This window comes from Pholis gunnellus (genome assembly GCF_910591455.1).
Source record: "Pholis gunnellus genome assembly, chromosome: 16".
NCBI classification, from domain to species: Eukaryota; Metazoa; Chordata; class Actinopteri; order Perciformes; family Pholidae; genus Pholis; species Pholis gunnellus.
Genome location: NC_136543.1, coordinates 12,465,130 through 12,481,761, shown reverse-complemented (window position 1 = coordinate 12,481,761; position 16,632 = coordinate 12,465,130). Strand labels below are relative to the sequence as shown.

The 16,632-nt window shown below is 42.8% G+C and overlaps 1 protein-coding gene across 1 annotated transcript in view; it reads right to left on the bottom strand.

Moving 5' to 3' along the window:
- Positions 1-15,006, bottom strand: part of rapgef5a (Rap guanine nucleotide exchange factor (GEF) 5a) — a gene marked incomplete at its 5' end in the record, with an annotated part of 42,574 nt that extends 27,568 nt beyond the window's left edge. Inside the window, 5 exons of the mRNA XM_079176276.1 lie at positions 3,509-3,686; positions 4,541-4,662; positions 5,209-5,315; positions 7,256-7,306; positions 14,863-15,006. Coding sequence (XP_079032402.1) covers positions 3,509-3,686; positions 4,541-4,662; positions 5,209-5,315; positions 7,256-7,306; positions 14,863-15,006 — 602 coding nt within the window. The remainder of the gene's footprint in view (positions 1-3,508; positions 3,687-4,540; positions 4,663-5,208; positions 5,316-7,255; positions 7,307-14,862) is intronic.
- Between the last annotated feature and the right edge of the window lie 1,626 nt (positions 15,007-16,632).

The window sequence follows — 16,632 nt, the reverse complement described above, 5'->3', positions numbered from 1 at the left end:
CATTAGGTTTCTTTGGCCGCCGTTCGTTTAGCAATTTGGTGACTCACCATGAGCCTGAATATACCAGAGCTGGAGGAGAGGCACAGTGGGAGGTGTGTCACCAATCATTAAGCAGCGCAGAACAGTATTGAAAGAGAATTATTGTGATCAGCGCCTACAAAAGGCTGCTGGTTGGAGTCGTGTTCTGTGATTTACCAGAACAGATCACATTCAAACCAACCTGTTGTTTAACTAGATTCCTTAAGTACACACTCTAAACTATCTACCACAAATGCACATGTGGTTGTGATCCGAATTGAAAGCTTATGCAAGAATTTCAAATGCAGGAAAACTGGCAACCTAATTGCTATATCATATGCAGCGGGGTGGCGTTAATGGGGGGGACAAAGTACAAAGATTTGGGCATCAAATATTCAGTAATAGCGCTGCCAGAAAATGTGTATTTGCAAAGCCGACACTGTAGTTGAAGTTGTTGTTGTAGTGCATTGCATAATGTCACGAGGAAGACGCACCTCATATTTAGCTTAAATAATTGTTTTTATACAGGGTGACAGATATTGGACATTCCCAATATACTCTGAACATATTGCTTTCAACGTTTTTGTTACAGGGCAATTGTATTGGATTACATTATACTATACAGCTGCTCATATTACTGTGTCCCTCCCTTGTGTTTTGTGTGAATACAGAAGTTGTGTGCAACTGATATACTGTACAGAAAAGGATTGAAATCAGTGCCTTAAGTTTAGTGTGGTCAGTTCACGCTCTGACAATCTAAACTTGACATGGATTTAACTTTAAATGAACAAATGTGGGGACTTTTGCTGCAGGGGCCAGTGTGCAGGACATCTTTTCATAACTGTAATGCCCTCTCCTTACACAGCTCTTCTAAAAAGCACTATATATGCAAGCTTTGCCCTTACTGTAATGTGAGACACAGAGGAAGAGAGACAATGAGACAGAGAGACTTTCTTGCCAATAAAGCTCAATAGATTGAAACAGAATGGCATTCAGATGGAGACAGGGAGAGAGTGAGAGAGAGAGAGAGAGATTTTTATACTATACGAGACTCTCAGTTAAAACAGATATCTTTCAAGATTTAGAAGACCATGAGACTCTTGCAGGGAACAATGAACAATAAACTAATCAACTTTAATGACCACGTTGTGCCTGCTGGTAGCACAATTCTATTCTTCAGACACAGCAGTCCGTTGAGACACGCTGGCAGTGTTGACACAAACTGAATAATGACACTCACACAGGAACATCTTCTACACACGATGCAGAGGAGATAACCCATTTCATTAGTAGAGCGTTGTTGTCGTTAGGCTTCGCTAATGTAGAAATCACCGGCAGGAGGCCTAACAGTCAGCTATGTTGCCCTATCAAGTCATCAGTATCAATTTAATGCTTGCCTCATTAGATTAAACTACAGCAAGAGACAGGGAGCCAAAATTCATGAGCAGCATGAGCATCAGTTACACACGGCTGCATTTGAAATGGTGATGCAGCACCTTTAAAAATAGTGTATTTCTCCTGAATTTAAATTTGTTAATGACGCAGGTTGAGAACTCTGACTAGAAAACATATCCGAGGCATTTCTAAAAGCATTGGTTAAAATGTTTCATTTCATTATTAGCTCAGCCGTAAGCTTTGCTTTCAGGTGGTTGAACAAACACTTGTTCGCCTGGGCGGGTTTAGACGGTGCACACTGCCAGGATTTTATTTAAATTACTGCATTTTATGAGCCCTCTGGTCCTTTTGTCTCCTTTTTTTTTTTTACAATTTCAACAACAGGAATCAAGAGTCAGCATTAACCAACGGATTATTGTGTTAACCAATGCATCGTAAAGTCTCTTGGAAGCAGCCAGTGGAATACATCAGGTGTGTGTGTGTGTCCCCCCCACACAGCTACAACTATTCTCCTTTACGCCAACAAGAGAGCGAGAGACAAAGGGGGGGGGGAGGGGGGAGACGAAAGGATGCCTGCAGAGAAATGGTGCCTCTGTCAAAGAGAGACACAGACAGCAGCGGGGTCCAAGTGACAGACGAGTGAGAATGTTGAAAGCATAATATCATCTGTGTCTAATCTGCGAAAATGAAAAAACAGCACTTTTTTCGGATGTCGCTTTGAGTAAAAACCTACAAAATATTTTCACATCCCTTCATATGACTAAGAATACATGAAAAACACAAGATGATACAGTCATGCAGACTCCTCAGGTTTGTAAATTACATTCTGGTCTGTTTTTCATCTTTCTGCTGTCACACCAGAGAACTACAGGTAAAAGCCAGGGGGGGGAGGGGACCTACAATGCAAATAGCCACCATGTCTCCCACCCATTCCTCTGCACGCTGTGGATACACTTGGGTGGATTGCCACTAACTATGCATGGCTTGCACTATATAGAAAGTAACATAGAGGTACATACAGAATGTTACATGAGATTCATATTAGTAAGTATGACATTCAATTCCCCTCGCTGTCGTGCTCTCTCCCTGGTGTCTACAAATATGCTTTTTGACGTTGACACACAGATGAATGTGTTGACATGTGCTATTGTTCCTTTGCTCTCCATATATATATATATATATATATATATACGGTATATTTTTTGTTACCCGTCTCCCTCTCTTTCTCTGAGTGACAGATTGAGTTCAGTGGCAGCCTCAGCAGGAATCCCACACAGAGGAGCAGAAAAGCTGGGAACCTTAGCTGACACCACTCTGTGTGTGTGTGTGTGTGTGTGTGTGTGTGTGTGTGTGTGTGTGTGTGTGTGTGTGTGTGTGTGTGTGTGTGTGTGTGTGTGTGTGTGTGTATCACATCATGAGTCAGATTTTGTGCATTAGATTTAGGATTTAAAACACTGAATAGAGATTAAGTTTCGAGCTGGGATTTGGGGATGATCTTTGGAGAGAGTGTGAGCGTACATTATGAACAGGAATGCACTTGCGAGCGTGCTCGCCCACACTTCCACCAAATCAAACCCTGCGACTTGTCACTTTTTATCAGACAGACAAATGACCTCAATCATATATCGAAATGGGAACAATGTCACTTCCAATTTGATATTTTATCAGAGCAACTAGCTTCCACTTCATGGTCAATGGAGCTCGTCCAGTGTGTTGCAGCTGAGTCACGTTCACCAGCAACTATGCTCGACATTCTGCAACAGTTTAACATGTTGGCTCTAATAACAGGGGCCCAGTAACAACAGTGGAAACTACTAACTTGGCATCACAACAGATGAATGTAACTAATGAAATCCATCTGTATGTTCATCCGTTAGAGCCGTCACTATTTATTGAAAATTCAAACAACCAATCTAACTTGGGAAAATATTGAATATTCAACATGTGTTGTTAAACGGCGCTGCTGTTCTCTTTGTTAAAACAAATTTATGGAAATATAGCTATAATATATTTTCATTCTCTAATACTTATATATTCAAACTTGATTTTTTTTTTACCATCCATAACTTGCAATGAGATTTTATTGGACACTTACGGGCTGTTGGCCCCGCCTCCAGAGCGAAACTGGATGTACGGGGCGAGTTGAAGGAGGAGCCTAACCGCCTCTGACCACTCCCCCTCATTAGAGCGAAAGTCACAGGAGGCGGAGTCACACTCCTCAAAGCTGAACTGGTAATAGGAGTTGGAATCTGAAAACATCACGCGCTGGTCCACTGGAGAAAGAATAGACACAGAAAAACAAAGTGAGAAGTAGCAGCTTCCTACATTCCAATTATCATTCTCACAGTGATAATGTGTGACTACTACTTTAACAAACGTGGTGTTCATCCTATAATAATACCCGATGAAGGTACATAAAAAGATCATTACAGTGACATTTCTTCACTTTTCATAATCAATAAGTGAAGAATGATGCATGAAGTGGTATTGTTTGTACAAATATACACAGATGTACACAGATTATCAAGAAGTAAGTATATATTATTCACATTCAAATCAAATAACTTCAAGTTGTAGTCTTCATTCTTTAAAGAAATATTAACCGGCATTGAATATTATGCCCTCTGTACAATGATGCGTCGTCCATAGCATACTCAGTGTACCTTCAACACAACACAGGGTAAACGTAAAATGAATAATACAAACAATTAACTTTCTTCTTTATCAGCTCTATTGAATACGGACATACGGATCATATCCATAGTGATAGTAGATTCACTATATTACAAGCTTTAGTGTGTAAATATTAGCTGTTAACATGGTGTTTGGTGAATAATGAAAGAGGATGTTTAGGGGTATTATTGGGGCGCTTGGATACATTTAAAGTACCTTATGGAAAGTTAAGCAGGTGAACGAAGCGGTGAACTCATCTCTTTATCATGCTTGAAATTACCCGGTCAACTGGTTCATCGTTTGTCTTTTTACAGCGTGTGTAGATTGTGGCCGATGTCACTGGAAGGTGACTATACATTTTGAAGCACACTGCAACCTCTAGTCGTGTTAGCGTGTGTGTGTGTGTGTGTGTGTGTGTGTGTGTGTGTGTGTTTGTGTGTAGTTGTGTTGTTACCAGACAGCAGGACTCCCAGCTCCAGCAGCACCTGCCAGACGCGCACAGCAGTGGTCCGGCAGCGCACGTACACACACTGCTCACACAGCCACTGCACCAGCTCCACGCCCACGTAGCTGCGCCTGTTAAAATACACACACACACACACACACACACACATTTCCAGCACACAAGCACAGTGTTATGATAAACATACACACGCACACACTTCTTCCCTCTGCACAAGGCTTGTCTTTTCTTATTTAATCAATATCCATTGATTATTCATTAGTTCTCTCTAAGCCTTTTCCTCTGAATACATTGAATACTTTCCGTCTGCTTCCCCCAAGGATAAACTCCGCGCGTGTGTGTTTGTGTGTGTACTTTCGATGACTGTTAAGAGAACCTATTTATATTTCTGTCCAGATGTTCACATGGTCTTTGCATGCATCTGTATTCATTGTATGTGCACTATATTGCATGAGAGTGCATGTATTCCCGGAGCATCTTGTGCTCTGCTATAGAACGTCTACGTCACGCTTTGCTCGTCTTACTGCATAAACAACTGGACTGGCCAATCGGAACAGGGCTCAACAGTGACTGGTGAGTCAGTGTGTACATGCTTAGCCAGACACATGGATTGATCTCTGCACACAGACCGACACACACAAACACAGAGACAAGTGTACCGTATGATTCTGGCCAGGTGTATCTTGTCTTTAGCCGGGTATGGTCCATGAGAGAGGAAGGCATTCCTCACAGCCCGACCAGCACATGGAAAACTCTGGGAACATGACTGACACACACAGAGAACACTAAAAATGAACAAATGCGAATAAAATGACTCGTATCCCGCCATGATTTTGCACATTGACGTGAGACTGCAGAGAGCTCATGTGGCTACATGCTGTCATTGACGGGATTTAAACACTGACTTTGTCTACACGCCCTGCAAGAATCTCGCTATTGACGCCACGGGTGAATAAGACCGTATTTAAATTAAGCCGTTTATATGAGCTTCTTGTTCTGTTACATTCCTATTCACGGTTACATGTGACAGACGAGGCTCCGTGCACATTATGTTCAGAGACTTCCTCATGGAGAGCAGAGTCTGCAGATGACTGCACTGAAAGCCATTATATTCTTATATAACTTTTATATTAGGATGGTCGGGCATGTCATAAATGCTCCCATGTATTGCAACGGCACTAGTATTCCATGGGGACCTTTAGTAGTGTGTAATGATTGTGGAGGTCGTCAGTGATCGTAGTCTCATGCCAATCTGCCATGTCCAGAACTTGTCAATAAAAATCCCCCCTCAAATTATCGTACCGTATTCCGCCAAAGACAGAGGTCATGTGATAAATGCAAAATCAGCATCTTGTGCTCGCTTTTTGTTTACTCAGCGCCTTTTTGCCACTTTCCCTGTCGAGAATTATGGAGGCTGCGTTGGCAATTATATATAAAAGTTTAAAAACAGCATTTTGGGTGCAAACTCAGGGGCCTCATCTTGCTCGACAGCAGGAGATCAACATTTGCACGAATGATAATGTCAGTAAATTTGAGTACAATACAAAAATAGCTTGTCCCTATGCAAAAACATAGACGTGGGGGGTGATTTCTAAATGACATGGGGTCCCCTGGTAATATCGTAGTCCTGTGCAAATAGTGCTTAAGGGTGGTTCTCTATTTTTGTTTTGCAGATGCAAAAGGGGGCACCTGCAACCCCTAAAGCACATGGTTGACACAATACACATTTTTGCAGATGGTTTTGCACTTTTCCTGACGGTTTGTTACATAATGTGCCAAGAGACACTGTGTTGTGGTAATTGACTGTAAACATAACAACTGGGTTTGGCTTCAAGACAAATGTAAGTTATGTTCAGGTGCTGATTAGTCATCGTCATATTCAGAGTATCGCAGTCTATGCGCACTGCAGTATTGGACGGACACAATTTACAATTTTATTAATTTAATTGTTAACTGTGCAATAAGCTTACTGGACAGGTGCTCATGGGCAAGGCGTTTTACCAGCGTCACGCTGCTCTGTGTAATATCACGATATAAACATTTTCATTGAGGCAAGATATAAAAGAGCATCTACTGAAATACAACCGATAAGAATACAACAGTGCCGAGGAACAAACTACCAAGCAGACATATAGATTGTTTTGGAGTGCGGTGCACATAAATAAGCAGCATCCAAGTTTCACATGTTGTTGTTTTTACAGCTAATGTTTTCCATGTTCAAAGAGAAATGTACTCCAGTGAGATATTTAAGCCCCAAGGCCTTTTCAGAGTTGCAGTACCAGATATTTGCTTAACCGCATTATATTGATGCATTTCAAATTAAGACTCTCCCTGAGAGTGTGCGCGTGTGTGTGTGTGTGTGTGTGTGGATGTGTGTGTGTGTGTGTGTGTGTGTGTGTGTGTGTGTGTGTGTGTGTGTGTGTGTGTGTGTGTGTGTGTGTGTGTGTGTGTGTGTGTGTGTGTGTGTGTGTGTGTGTGAAACTAGCTAGGAAAAAGCCCCAAGGTAATATCACCACTGATGTCACCTGTATTGGGGTTAAACAAACACACCTTTGCTTCATTGCAAAACTAAAAGGATGACATCACCTCTGTGTGTGTGTGTGTGTGTGTGTGTGTGTGTGTGTGTGTGTGTGTGTGTGTGTGTGTGTGTGTGTGTGTGTGTGTGTGTGTGTGTGTGTGTGTGTGTGTGTGTGAGTGTTTCCTTACCTTATGTACTGTAGGTCCAGTGCTCGGTCCGGGGATAGTGTCAGGTGATTGCTGTTGAAACACAATACATACAGCTGTCAGAGCCAACACACCATGACACACACACACACACACACAGTAAATACACTGAACCAACAAGACTGTGAGATGAGAAAGACCAGTTTTACCATTAGTCAGGTTTTGTTTGAGCCACCAGCAGCAACAACCATTGCTCAAACACTCATACTTCACTGCAAAACACTTTACCAAATTTAAAGTGTTTGATGATTATCTGACCTTCACTCAAACACTCATCAAGTCAACAGATAGAAATTAAATTCCTGTGCGATTAGACAGATTAGACTGTCACAACATAACAGTCAACATAATATAGATCTCTTCTGCTGTCATGCTGCAGTCTTTGCCCCGGGCGTCATCGCTCCACCTCTACTTCCCCCGCCAACAGGAAATAAAGTCGTAATCTCTCTGGATTATCATGGTGCCACTGCCAGAGGAGCTAGATGACAGCGATGACACCATCCCTGTCACGACTGTGATGACACGACTTACTGTCGTAAAACAGATTCAAATTGATCGTAAGTGTTCGACCACATGGACCGGAAACAGCACTACACGCACACATCTGTTTTTGTATTTCACTGCAGTGCAATACAATGGGACGCAATTGAGCAACACCTCGTCTTAGTTGATCTGCTGATCATTTAAAAGTCTTCTTCAAATGTTTCGTAGCTCCATTTTCAAACTCATAGACTCTAATATTGTTTAACTCAAATACAACATGAATGTGAAATGACAGCATTGATTATTAACTTTTCAAAATTTTCAATTAACAGAGTTCAGGTTACTGTTAGTGTAGTGTCCTGTAGAATATTTAGTGCTGAATCACACGTTCTATCATCATAAAGTAATGATGTTGCACCAGCTTCAAAAATACATCCGTATTGTGTTTTTTACTGTTGATATGCAGCCAAGATGTAATTTAACGTTTAACCACAGTACTTAAAGATATCTCAAAGCTTTTAGATGAAAGGAACCCTAAATATGACGCAGGGGAAACGTTACAGTGTCTAACAAATATTGACCTCCCTGAACTGTTTTATTGTTTTACAACAATGAATCACTGTGGCTTAAAGAGGGTTTATGACACTGATCAACGGCCAAAGACTCTCTGAAGTCAAAGTGAACAATCTAAATTAAATCAACACAAAGCAAAGAATGACTGTCGCATGAATATTTACCACCTTTACACTGACACACCTGAGTTACCACTGGTTGAATGGAGAGATCGTTTATGTGTAACCAAGGTGTGACAAGGGAGTTTAGGTTCAATACACCCGCATCTGCAGTTTCCAATAGCTGGCTAGTCAACTGCTGGCCTTTTTCACACACTTTCTCTCTCGTCAGTGGTAGAAAAGAAACAGGTGCTAATACCATTAATGGTGTCTCTGTTCTATTCAAGTGGCCCAGTGAGCCATGACAGGGTAACAGTGAGCCATTATGCACGACAGCAGCTACATGGAATTCATTGATTGTGCTATTTACACCTGTGACATGTCATATTTAAAAGACTTCTGTGAAAGTGCTTTTGAAAAGTGCCAATCAGTTGAAAGACACTGAACAGGTGGAATGGAAAACAAATCTAATAAGAGGAATTAATTAATGTAATCGGAGCAAAATTCAACTCGACAGGATACACGTCATTCAGGTAACTCCGACAAAAGCTGCACCAAAGCTAGAGGGAACACTCTTTTAAATAAACATTAAGGAACAGCTTGGATGCAAGCTATTTTTGTTTCTTATTGCAATGCTGAGCTATTCATTTGCCAAGCAAGAACCTCCTGCAATAGGAGTGCAACAGGTCTGTGAGCTCAGGCAGTGAAAGTAGAAATCTCTGCCGTCCTTCGCCCGATGACGAATGGTGAGAAACAGAGAGATCACATGATGGAACTGATGAAAAGCACCTAAGCACCTGCGCAGGATGGTTGTAGATGAGGAAATATAAATAAGTTAACGCGCAAGAAGAGAGAGAAGAGAGGGAGGCTGAACCAATCACAACAGTGTATGAATACATGACGGGGGATATGAGCATGACGGATGGAGCGGGAGAGCGATGAGCCAGTGAAATCATTTTAATTGTAATCGTGAAAAAGAGAAAAAAAGGGAGCGAGACAAAGACGGAGAGGGAGAGGAACGCATGTCTTTGAGTAGCAGGAAAATGAGATGGATGATTAGAGAGATGAAGAGCGGTGTGTGTGATCCTCATTAGAGCGATGACACTATCTGGGACTCACACACACACACACACACACACACACACACACGCACACACAATGGCAAGCGAGGACACACACATACACACAAACTGCATTCGAAGCAAGTAGCTGTATCACAGCTCACCTACAACACTCGTCATCACAGGAATACACATATTTGCAGAAAGTTGGAGCAGAACATCGATATTACTCTCGTATGTGTGCATTAAAATATACAACGCTACAGCAAGCAGCCAGTTAGCTTAGCTTAGCATAAAAACTAACTTTGGCTCCAAAGGTAACAACATCCACCTTCCAACAATTATTAGGATTGTCGGTCGGACGAAACGAGCAATATGAAAATGCCATCTCGGGTTTAAGGAAATTAATATGGGAATTTTTTGCTACAGTCTTATATTTTATAGAACAAATAATTATCTTTTAAAATAATCTGTGACTTAACCAACAAAGGAAATATTAGGGATGCACCGATCCAACTTTTTCAGTCCTGATAGCGACACCTGTGCTTTTGGTATCGGCCGACACAAAGTACCAATCCAATACTTAATGAATTGTTTCACTAATACGCTGTATTATTAAGCATTGTGTGGGAGTGACTGGGTTAATACTTTTACGTGTAAGGCAACATTAGCTTGTGACTCAAACACTGCTTTCTTAATATTGTAAAACAAATTGTAAACAAATAAATACATCGATGCAAATGTACTGAATTGTTATTCATTAGCAATAATGGTATCCAATAACCCGATCCAGCTATGTAAGTCAGTAACAGAGCCATATCCGAATCGGCACATCTCTAGAAAGTAATCATCAGCTGCAGCACTAATACTATCACTTCAAATGAGGGATCACAGAAAAAGCTGGGGGTGACAGAAAGTCCAAAAGCACATTTGTTTCCCCTATTTGCAATAAAACGCACGGCTGGAGTTTTAGATTAATCCACGCTGGAGAACATTTTCAAAAGAGCAGAGTTTTTGGGCTGTGAAAAAAAAAAAACGCCAGCTCGGGGTGGACGTCCTCCGAGATATCAGTAAAGATGGGAGCTTTTTTTTTTCCCGGGCGTGTGACGACATGCGCTGTTTGGACTGGAGGTTAAGTAGAGCACACCAGCCAGCCGAGCACGCAGACTAAATAAATTGTTTCTGACTCTCGCTATCTCCGTCCCGCTCCTTCTCTTCTCTCTTTTGTCTCGGTCGCTCTATCTTATCTCTCCATCTCTTTGTCTCCCGGTCTGTTGAACACAGTTCTCTCGAGAAGGTCTTTGTTTCTCCGCCATCGTCTCTCTCCTCACAAAAACAAACGCGCGTCGAGGCACGCACGCACACACACACACACACACACACACACACACACACACACACACGCACACACACACACACACAGACACACACACAGTCTCCAGAGGAGTTGTCATCCATACTGTATCACACGACGAGAGAGACATGTCTGCTGGCCATGTTCCTGTGAGTCTCTTTGTCTGGGGCCTTAAGTTTTCTCACAAGCATGCTCTCCTCCATCACCGGAGCATAGTATACTGCACTCCGTACACCGGAGGCCTGAAAGAGACGAGGAGATGAATGAAGGAGGCACGAGAGCTATAAAAGAGAGAGCACACACACACGCTGACATGCTTATCTGTGTGATGACTTCAAAGTGTGCCGAGAGAGAGAGAGAGAGAGAGCAGCAGAGAGAGAGGTCATTATCTGCAAGAAATGGATTACTCTCAGATTAGATTGCTGAGCAGTGAAGAGCTGTAGCGCGGTGTGCTTGCAAGCGTTCTCTCACACACTCACACACACTCACACACACACACACACACACTTCGTATTCATTCACACCAAGCTCCTGTCGACTCCCCGACAGATTCGTTATACAAGGAAATCAAAATGGAGACATCAAAGCAGCCACGGCTCAATGGACACACACACACATAAATAGGCAAACACACACACACACACACACACACACACACATTAAGAAACCCACTTGCCAGACCACGCCTATCTGCCAGCACACATGACCTTTGGCTTACCAACACGTCAGTGATCTGTGTATTGTTGATAAAAGACTAATTAGAGTTGAGTTATCAATCGACGGAAAATGAATCTGTACAGTTTCAGCATTCAATTGTGAATATCTGCTGGTTAGAAAACTGGATATTTTGACTATATTTGGACTGTTGGACTTATTGTAAATCCCTAACATTTTTGAAAAACTGCAAAACCCCCCCCAAAAAGTTCTTTGTTCTTTTGTTTTCTTTCATCTATTATCAGCATTTGCTAATTCCGCGTAAACTTAATTGCTTTATTGTGCATCTTTCATCTAATTAAAGTCTGTTCTTAACTTCATTGAAGTTGTTAATAAAGTTTGGAAGTAGTATGAGCACTGTGCTAATCCTTTGAGTCAGATACAGTGCTTCTATGCGTGTTCAACATCTCTCTCTCTCTCCACCCCTCACTTGCCCTTTCATCTTTCTTATCTTAATGTATAATGCAGTTACGGATGTGAAATATTGCTGGCAGACATAAAAAAATACACATCGCAAGCCACTGTTTTGCTGAATGCAGAAATGAGATAATCTTCAGAGGAATATCTTCAACTACCCTCCAAGACAGCGTTCATAAAGTCTCCCAGCTTACATTATGACTGTAATAATCTCATTTTACAGCCGAAATGATATGTTCTGAGCAGCAAACTGTACAGTGCTTGTGTGCCGAAGTAACGTTAGTCTACGTTTGTGCTCACGTTTTAATCCACAACAAGCTGTAACTTCACAAATAATGGTCCCATTAAGTGTCATTTTACAAAAAAAAACATCCAAAAACTCTGATATCATCTGGAGGCAGCAATACAATTTCCAGTTTGTAGTCCGCCATAAATGCAAGAAAGACAAAGAAGCTGCATTCTCAAACAAAATGGCCTGATTGCACTGAGGATGCACCACGATTCAACTGTTTTTTAAGAATATTTGTAAAAGAATATGCCATTGCGTAATTCCACCTTCTTCACCTCTAACATGACTAATTTCTTTGCTTGCAAATTCAATGCAAATGGCATTAAATGGCATCAGCTACCCAACATACACACACACACACACACACACACACACACACACACACAGTGTCAGGGTGGAGAAAGCCTTACTGGTCAGCTGTTTTCTGATGGCAACTTATATGTGCGGAAAGTTCCGTGTACACACTGGGTTTTCTTCTGTTATGGTGTCAGCCACACAAATCCAAGCAGGACTAAGAGTCTGCAGTGAAACTGGTCTGGAGCTGGAGATTGGCCCGTCAGCATCCGTCTCTCCGGCCCAGCCAGCCGCTCTGCTGGCCAGCTTCTACTAGTATGATGTACTAGTGAACTCCACAGCACATATGTATCCGTAAGTGACTTTTGGCTTGACTATTAGGTGGGTTCTCCAAGCTGACACCTGCTAAAAGGACGAAAACTAGCCACGTTCTCCCTGGTGTCAACCTCTACGGCGCGGCTACTGTACAGAGCACCCTGGGAAGTGTACTGAAAGTCGAAAAAGTCATTTCCTTTCTGCAAATTTCTCAATCTCAGCCAAAAACGCTGAAGGCCAGAGCAAGTCACAACAGAGAAGAATGTGAGACAGGATTCTGTGCTGCAGGCTGGAACCACAGGTGACAGATGGCTCTGTGCAACACAACAGTTCCACGTCATATAGGCTGTCGGCGAACATCAAAAGAAGCTCATGAGGTAATGTGAAAACTTGCTTGTGTCGGGTGTTTTGCGCTTTTACAGAGCCCCCCCCCCCCGAGTATTAGAATAAAAACAAACAAAAGCCCAATATTCTGCAGGGAACAACAAACCAGGTAAACAGGTGTCCACCTCTGGAAGAGATGCTGTGATTTGAGATACTGTTTACCGTTTCCGATTCTCAGTGCAGCGCAAGAACAGTCCGTGGCAGTTCCTCTCTCACATCTTTTTGGAGAACTTATACACTCAGACAAAAACAAGCATGTTTCTGTCTGAGTGCGTGTGCCAGGTGAACCATAGCCAACTGGAGAGAACCAGTCTGCACAGAACAGCCATACCTTTACACTACGTACCCACGCCTCATCACACACACACACACACGCACACCAAGTTAGATGAAGACACAAGAAGGAAAACTCCACATTCTACTCAGTGTTCCCTTCTTTCGGCTATTTGGAGTGGGATCCAGCTCTGTACGTGGTTGGTGTAACTTCATATTTTTGTAATAGTCAATAGTAAACTATTCCTTGTGGTTTCATTGTAATGTTGTCTGTTTGGTATCATTTAGACTTTCATATTTGCATATTCCATTCTGCAGTCGATTATAGGATTACCTATTGTTAATGTGTTAATCGTATTAATCAGGTAACAGGAACACTGAGCAGCCTCAAAATGTAAGTCCTTTAAACATCACTTAAAATAACAAATTGCAGGAGACAAGAACAGCTCATCTCCGCCTAAAGTGGCTTTTCATCACAAATGTTGCATATATTTAGCACATTTTTGGCACCAGTGGGACGGGAAGTGTTGGCACTCTGTCCCTGATTCTCACAGAGGCAATCAGGGACACATTTTTCTCCTGGAACGCCACCGATGACGATGATGAAGATGAGCAGAAACGACACTGCGAGCAGATATTTGGCTTGTCAGGTGTGTTCGTTCCACATCGGGGCACATCGAGTCACACGCATGTACTGCTTACTAGACCAGTCATCACAAAACATGAGAGGATTTCTTTTGTTGATAGATCTAAAATAATTCAATAAAATAGTTTTATTATAGAGTAGAGCTGAAACAATTTGTATGACGAAGACATTTGAAGGTATTTCACCGTTTTCACATATTTCTAAACAAAATAGGGCCTAATTTAACAGATTCCGAGATTTTGCATTGTTTAGTGTAGGTGTATGCGTGTGTGTGTGTGTGTGTGTGTGTGTGTGTGTGTGTGTGTGTGTGTGTGTGGGTGTGTGTGTGTGTGTGTGTGTGTGTGTGTGTGTGTGTGTGTGGGTGTGGGGGGGTAGTAGTGTTGCCTTGACTACCGGAGTGTGAAGGTATGGTGTCCAACAGCAAATCTAGTTATTATGGATGTGGCACGCGAGCACACACGCGCGCACTTACACACACACACACACAGCCTCTGCGACAGTAATGCTCGTAACAAAATGAAAACACCTGAGTCGTGACGGGGTTACGAAACAGCCTCGCGGCACGGAGCGGTGTCGGGGACACTCGCGGTTGCAAAGGTGAAAACCCGTCAGCCGCTGCTAATGTCCATCAAGCACAACACACACGGAAGGACGGACAGTCAGTCAGCGGTCGCTGAGAAATACTCACGCTCTTCTTCCGCAGGTGCAGCCCGTGCTTGAGCAGCCCTGGCAGATCCCGGATCTTGTGTTTTAGCTGCGCCTGGTCCCGTGTGCTCCGGTTCCATCGCAAGCCCGCGAGCAAGCCGTCCTCTGCGGGCTCCGAGTCCTCCATGGCTCCTTTCCGTCTCCGGTCCGTTCTCGAGCCGCCGCCTGCCACCGCAACCGGGTGTCTACAGTATCCTCACGAGGCGCATTGCCGCCCGCGCTCGTTCGCCATATTCCGCCTCGCGCTCGCACGCAGCGACCTGCATCTGCAACCAAACCGCGCGCAGCTCTAACGACCCACTGAATGTATTCCGCAGCACGCGACGTTGCTGCTCCACCCAAAGGCTCACGCGTCGTAGTCCTCAGTAGGCGACTACTACCAGGTTGATGTGTGTGTGTGTGTGTGTGTGTGTGTGTGTGTGTGTGGAGGAGGGGGGTCACAGGTGCATAGAAACATAGCATCACTTCCACCTTTTAATTCTCTGATCAGTCCGATGAAAGAAAAGCGCGGGATGCGTTTCAGACCATCACATGTAAACTGTTGTAGCCTACTGGTGCAGTCACATTTAGTATCATTTTAATGTTTATCTATGTCACACGTTGTGAACTGAAAACACTTCAAAATATAGGGGGGGAGGGAGAAAATGAAGGCACTTTGTAGGGCTACATCACTACCTGGCTCAAATTTCCAAAAGTAAACAAAGAGCAGCCACAGAGTGTATGTCTGTGTGTGTGGGGGGATGTATGTGCTAAATGGCAAAGCCTGTGTCCCAGGTTTGGAGCTGTATTTTACACAGACTGTGTGAGAATTAGGTGGAGCCTGGAGCTTTGTTCATCAGAGTTTAACCTGAGGCAGAAAGGAGGTGAGCTGAAACGTGAGAGAGTCTCCACCTCCACCCTGTGAGGTGTTGAAGATGAGACACCATGTCTCCCATGTGGTTCCCCACCCTATACATTTTCGTAATGCTAATAGTCCTCTTTCTGCTTCCTTTTGTTAGAGGCAGTGTGTGTTTGCATAACATGCTGGTAATAGTGGAGGTTTAAACAAGCCCCAGTGTGTGCCTCTTATGTTTTAACCCGGACCGGAAAAGTTAAAGCCTGTAGCCAATAATGTAACCATTTGTTTTTAAATGTACCACATCATCAATTAACAAAAAAAAAATCTGTATCCAACATTAAAAAGGGTGCACTTCTCTTGCATTATAATAAGAAGCTCTTTTTCATGCAACACGCAAATCAAAACCATGCGTTTCGCAGCAGTGAAGGAGTCATGGGATAATAACGAGTTCACTCATAGCTTGAAAAATAACTGTGCTCTCTTGGGAAGTTGAAGAAAGTGCATTCAATTTGATTACAGATTAGAAAAGATAATTCATTTGAATTCTGTAGATCCAAGAGGCTCCAGATGACGTAAATGTGAGCAGAGTTCAGCTTGAGTGCAGTGGGTTCGCTTGTATCACTGAGATGTCGAGTCTGCTTTCCTGATAGGATTTGTAATCTGGGATAATTGGCCCCTTTCAGGGACTCCGATTATACCAACAACATAGCTGTCGGATGTAATGGGCCAGTGGGCTGTTTAGCGTCTGAATAACACACACACACACACACACGCATATGTGAGGAAAAACTCTTTATTTTTGTTTAGATCAAAAGCGAACTGTAACACTTCATCCATCGACATGCTAAATGCAAGTTTTTTGCTAAATGCAGACACAAATAAGTTAAAGAAATGGTTATGTGCATAATAACGGAG